General features: G+C 39.2%; 1 protein-coding gene across 1 annotated transcript; it reads right to left on the reverse strand.

Moving 5' to 3' along the window:
• Window positions 1–2,290: 2,290 nt before the first annotated feature.
• Window positions 2,291–6,160, reverse strand: LOC147737699 (uncharacterized). The gene is made up of 3 exons (XM_086935183.1): window positions 6,088–6,160; window positions 5,406–5,459; window positions 2,291–4,880 (listed from the first exon to the last, which is right to left on the reverse strand). Exon 3 carries the CDS (start codon window positions 3,790–3,792, stop codon window positions 2,572–2,574), a length of 1,221 nt encoding a protein of 406 aa, XP_086791309.1. The 5' UTR covers window positions 3,793–4,880; window positions 5,406–5,459; window positions 6,088–6,160; the 3' UTR covers window positions 2,291–2,571.
• Window positions 6,161–6,429: the final 269 nt, after the last annotated feature.

Consider the following 6,429-nt stretch of genomic DNA (forward strand, 5'->3'; position numbering starts at 1 on the left):
CACAAGTTTACGGCTGCTCGGGTGGGTGGCGCAACCAGCGCTGCAAGCCCACCAGCAGTATCGGCATCTACACGCCCCGGCACTCTCTCGTGCGCTTTACTGGGGACTAACAGTAAATCCAATGCACCAATCATGGATACCAATCGTATGTACAGTTTACAGTAGGGAGCACTTGCACTGCGGCACGGATCAGCCGGGGCGCAGTGCCCTGAGTATCGGAAAACCAGCAAAACATCGGAGGCACATCAGCAAAAAGTGGAAGGGAGACTCACGCCAAGGTGCCAGGTCTAACAGTGGAGCAATAGAAAGTGCAGCACCACACATGGCCAACCACTGGTAATGCAACACCGTCCCTTAAAAAATAATGGAGGGCGAGACCTAAAAATCGAACCCGTTAGAAAATAAAGATAAAATAATGTGTTTTGCCTTATAAAACTACATATACCTTCAAAAGAATGCTGTAAAATGACATATACTTAAAAAATCATTAGTTTGTGATAACATATTTTAATCTTTTAATTTTAAAAATATTGCAACTATAAAAAAAGAATTAATTCTAAACATACATTTTTAAGGATGTGTCCCCTCTGAACAGAGGTGAGTAAGGTAATTCAGTAATTCTGAGTACATAATAGGAAAATAAGATGATCTTACCTAGTTTGGATTTTTAAACAGATCTTTAAATAATTTTTTTTACATTTAAAATGAATTAAATATCTAATTAAAATACAAAATATTACTGTAGCATTTCTTACTTTGTTCTATATTTAAAGTATATACAAGTTCCATTTGTATTTAACCTAAAAATATTACATTTGTTTTAAGTGTAATGAACAATTGAAACATTCTTTATATTTTTTACACAGGGAAAACTCCACCCAAGTTGAAAATGTAGAAGATTATATTCTTTTTAAAGTTCAATTAAAGGTGTCCCACCTAAATTAACATTTATATTATGTATTAATAATTTTGTGAAAAATGTGATGAGGAGCATTAATTATAACAAATGTAATTATACTTTTCTAAAAATGAATGTTATATTAGTGTTTCAATCAAACCGATGTTATTAAAACATTATAAAATAATGAGTTTTGTTTTCTTTTTAGATATTTTTTGCCATTGAATTTAATTTATTTAGATTTTTAACTAATTTAAAATATTTAATTTACCATGATTTCCTACGGGGTTTTAATTCATGTCCGTAGCTCCATTATTATTTATGGGAGTGTATTGCAATTCCAGTGGATGGCCGTATGTGTTGTTGCCCTTACTCCGGCTCTGAGCTGGAGTACATTTAGAACTGTTTAAGGTACATTAGGCCTGTAGTGACTTTAGAGCTGTGGTTTATAAATAGCAATGGGTTTACTCATTTGTGGGTGAGTGCTTTTGATTCCCTAAATCCCTCCTTACTCCTTCCTTAGCCCTCCCCTTTATTCATAAATATTACACATTTTACATCCACTCCCCTCTGTCCCTCTCACATTTGCTCCACAAAAGTATACATGTGCAGAAACTAAGCAGTCGAGGCAGACAACTCTACAAAGAAAAAGATAGGAGAGGTAGAATGACCGCACGTAGTTTGTGAATAGCATTTTGTTGTATTTTAGTCATATCGTAGTTTATGATTAGGCTCTTGGGTGTATCTGATGTGATTGTAAAGCTGGTGAAACTGTCCTCAGCAGATAGGAAGCAGGTTCCATTTCTAGCAAAAAGGACACGGAAAGAGGTCAATAAAGTGGATCTTTGTAATACGAGGCCGTGTCCCCTCAGAACAGAAGTCATTAGGACTATTTATGGTGGGGCCAAGAATGGTTTGTATGGAGTTGGCCCTGTCTGTAGTGGTACAAAGACTAGAGAATGATGTGGTGGGATGTTACTGAGATCAACTACCAGTCCATCCATCACCTTTAGTTTTTCTCAATGATTGGCCCTAAGTGGCACAGACATGAGCAGATGTTGGTCCCATAGAGACCTACGACAAAGGGACTCCTGCTGCAGCTTCCTGCTGAAGCTCATTAAGGCTGGAAACAGTTTGAGGTTACTTAGATTCTTGATCCTAGGAGCGTGGCCTCAAAGTTCAGGATCGAATGGACTTTGTGGGTCCGAGCCACAGCTTATAAACACTCAGGGAGCAAAACACACTGAACGGAATGAGGCCACAAATAGTTATTAAGGAATTAAGTTATTACAAGCATTTCCATGCCTCGCTGTGTGCTTTTCTCAGTAGAGTTTGTAGGATAACCAATGGATTGATTTCTTTGTGGCTGCTTCATCTGAAGGTTTTGCGGTTCTGAAACTTCCCCCCAGGGTTTACAGTGAGCAAATTTTATTCTCCCACATTGTATCTCTTATGTAGAAAGGTTACATTTACAACTAAAGTTTTTGTCACATTGAGGGCACTGACAATTTTCTTTCACGCTGTTGATTTTCATGTTGAATCAAATTGAATCTCCAGCAGACACTTCCCTGGCATTTAGAAAAATTACAAGGTTTTTCTCGGTAAGTTCTTGCAGGTTGAGTGAGACCAGATTTCTGGCTGAAACTTTTCCAGTATTCAGAGAGCTAAGAAGGTTAGTGCCCAGTGTGAGTTCTCTCATGTCTAGTGAGATTTATTTTCTGACTGAAGCTTTTCTGGCATTCTGAACACTGATACAGTTTATACCCAGTGTGAGTTTTCTCATGTCGAGTGAGCTCAGATTTCTGAATAAAGCTTTTCCAGCATTCAGAGCACTGATACGGTTTTAGTCCAGTGTGAGTATTCTCATGTCGAGAGAGCTCAGATTTATGAATAAAACTTTTCCAGCATTCAGAGCACTGATAAGGTTTTTCCCCAGTGTGGGTTCTCTCGTGATGAATTAAAATGGATTTCAGACTAAATTGTTTATGGCATTCTTTGCATTGATAAGGTTTTTGCCCAGTGTGGGTTCTTTCATGTACAGTGAGGTTGGATTTCTGACTGAAGCTTTTCTGGCATTCAGAGCACTGATACGGTTTCTGCCCAGTGTGAGTTCTCTCATGTCGAGAGAGCTCAGATTTCTGAATAAAGCTTTTCCAGCATTCAGAGCACTGATAAGGTTTTAGTCCAGTGTGAGTATTCTCATGTCGAGAGAGCTCAGATTTCTGAATAAAACTTTTCCAGCATTCAGAGCACTGATAAGGTTTTTGCCTAGTGTGGGTTTTCTCATGATACATTAAACTGGATTTCAGACCGAATTGTTTATGGCATTCTATGCATTGATAAGGTTTTTGCCCAGTGTGAGTGCTCTCATGGTTCGTGAGAGTTATTTTCCGACTGAAGCTTTTCTGGCATTCAGAGCACCGATACAGTTTGAGCCCAGTATGGACTCTCTCATGTTCAGTTAAACTGAATTTCTGATGGAACCTTTTTGGGCATTCAGAACACTGATAGGGTTTATGCCCAGTGTGGGTTCTTTCATGCACAGTAAGGTTGGATTTCCGACTGAAGCTTTTCCAGCATTCAGAGCACTGATAAGTTTTTTGTCCAGTATGAGTTCCCTGATGTCGAATCAGACTACGCCAATAACTGAAGCTTTTTTGGCACGTGGAGCACTGAAATGGTTTTTGACCAGTATGGGTTTTCACATGTTGCATGAGAGAAGATTTGTGACTGAAGCTTTTCTGGCATTCAGGGCACTGGTAGGGATTTTGTCCAGTGTGATTTCTCTTGTGTTTAGTGAGGGGGGATTGAAAACTAAAGCTGCTTTCACATTCTTTGCTCATACTCAAGTTGTTTGTTTCTCCAATTTGGGTCTGTTCCTGGATACATGCCATCTTAAGACTAAATCTGATTCCAGAGTCTGTACTTGTTTATGTTACACTCAACATTAACTTATAAAATGCACTGCAGATGATCTTCATAACATTTGTATTTAACTAATTATAGTTTTTACCTGGAGATCATGTTCCTACCTTTAAAGACACCTATCTAACTTCTCTTATACACTTTCACTGAGGAGCCCCTTGTGTTTATTAAGATGCTCCTCGTGGATTCATTTTCTCCAAGTTATGCCTGGTGATTTTGTGACTCCAGTTTATCACATTTGATTTAGGAGTTTTAAAAGCACTGACGAGGTCTTTGAGGTGTAGTGTTTGCCTGTTAAGTGTATTTGTTCACACAAGTAATGACTGATGATTAGGGCATGCCAGGGTGGTTTTATGTATTATCAATCACGCAAAATTGGCCCCTTTTAAGCTTTCTGTGCCAGTACATGCTTTTTACACCTACCGGCTAAGGCTAAGGCATGTACATGATTGACTTTGAAGGTCTGGGAAACTTGGAAACCACTCGGATCAACCCAAGAGACAGATTTGGTGGGGAAAAATCTTCCTATATTGGAAATGATAATCCAGCGTCTTTGCTGTAACAACATCTGAGAAAGGGCATTTACAATGACTTTCTTTTAAACAATGTTTTCTCTCCTCTGAATCACAGAAGATGGAAACAAAAGCTTGCGCTTGTAAACCAAGGATATTAGTCTTCTTGACAGTTCTGTCACATCACATCTACGGATACTGATCTGTTGTGGAGGGTTTGGGCCTATAAAGCTTTTCTCATAAACCATCAAACAGAATTTACACCACTGAGTATTCCCATGCGCACTGCGTGGGCATCAATTGTGCCCAATGTTCTCCTCAATCTCAGTTACTGACACTCAGTAAACATTTATGGTCAGTTTCCTTTAGGGATTTTGACAACTTTCACATTCACCAGTTTCTTCCGCTCCAAGTTCCTCACCATTCCTGGTACATAGAAAGTGTTTCTTCTCTAGAGCTCCAGAATGTTTTAACTTTACTTGAAATAATCCTTTTCGTTGTGTTTCACTAAATTTAAAACTTTTTTCTGTTCATGCTTCAGTCACCTGTAGAAACGGAGTCAGAGATTGTAAATGAACACAAAGAAAAATATTTATGATCTTATACTTTGCACAAAGAAAGTATTGACAAAAACAAGATAGGAAATCAGTTTGAGCTGCATTTCTGATAGTGGTGTAACACTGCAGATCGGGAGCTTGGGATCACTGGAAATCAAGGATGGGGGAGCAAGCATAGTGCATATTTAAGAAAGAAACTCAAGTTGCACATATATTGCGCCACAGATTCTCAGAAGCAGCCAACACTTTCAATTTACACTCTCTGTGAAACAGGCTGGTATGATAGTGAGATATTTGTAATTCTTTTAATGAATTATTAGATGTTACTTACTCCCCTACTCACTTAAATTATTCATCTATTCCTTTTCCAATGATCTAGGAAGGGACATTTTATTGACCAAAGAAATTGGCCTTGTTGCACTCAGTTCTTTAAATGGCACTGTAGGCTGACGCTGTGTCCCTTTAGCTCAGTGGAATTCACTATTTCAAATTGTGCGGATGATATGGACTTACTTGGTGGCTCAGAACTCATTACACTCCTCCGACAGGACCCGGGCAATGCAACACCTGAAAAAGAGAAAAAAACAGCACAACAGTAAAGGAAACTAAAAAGGGTCAAGAAAAGAGAAACACAAAATAGAGGAAAGAGAAAAAAAAGCTATATTCCACTTTGACCACATGTTCCAGCACAGGAAACTGTGCAGCAGATGCTTGTGAACCCATAAGTTACATCTAAACACTGTGCCCCCAAGGTCCGCACCAGGGGCGGCTCCACCGGTTGCACCACCCTAAAGCAAGCACTGTGTGCATGTGTCCACACATTTGTACTGTGTCTTTTGCTTGTAATAGACAAGACAGAAAAGGGCAGGATGGGAGTGCGTAAAGAGATGGAAGACAGATCCAGAGAGAAAATATGCCGAAAGAACGGACAAAGAGAGGATAGTATAACATGGTGTTGAGGAGGAGACAAATGTGCCAATAGTTAAGGAACTGCTGGGCAAAACTGACTTAAACGGAACTGACTTTGCACTACAACCCAACATGGTAATTACCATAAGTTTGATAACAACAAGAATAGTGCACACAGGGAGTCAAATATTGAAGTGAAGAGACAAAAACAAAACAGAGATCAAGAAAGGGAATAGAGAAAGAAGAAACAGGGGAAAAGGAAACTTAGAGTTATCGGAATCCTTACCTGGCAGTTATTTTATTTTGTGTTCCTCCAAGGGTGGCAGCACAATGCACTGCCTGGTCATTCCAGAATACCTTGAAAGGAAGGAAAGAAATAGTTTTGTGTCAGACAGCAAATACACTTCATCCCATCTTCCAAATAACCGTCCTGAACTTACAAAACAAAAGAATTTCTTGTTCTCTGGAGGCCATTGTGAAGCAACTATGGTTAATGAATAAGTACTTTTTTGGTTCACCAAGAACCATGATCCCTTGCTGGAAGAGGTCTCTAGGAATATAGAGTGCACCCACAGTCTCAAAGAACAAACCCTAACAACCCAGTCCACGTCTTCATAACCCCCATCTT

Source organism: Lissotriton vulgaris, chromosome 1_1 (assembly GCF_964263255.1).
Source record: "Lissotriton vulgaris chromosome 1_1, aLisVul1.2, whole genome shotgun sequence".
NCBI classification, from domain to species: domain Eukaryota; kingdom Metazoa; phylum Chordata; class Amphibia; order Caudata; family Salamandridae; genus Lissotriton; species Lissotriton vulgaris.

Bases quoted from the DNA above. Each gene is read 5' to 3' on its own strand.
- LOC147737699 (XM_086935183.1), bottom strand. From the start codon at position 3,792: ATGGCATGTATCCAGGAACAGACCCAAATTGGAGAAACAAACAACTTG.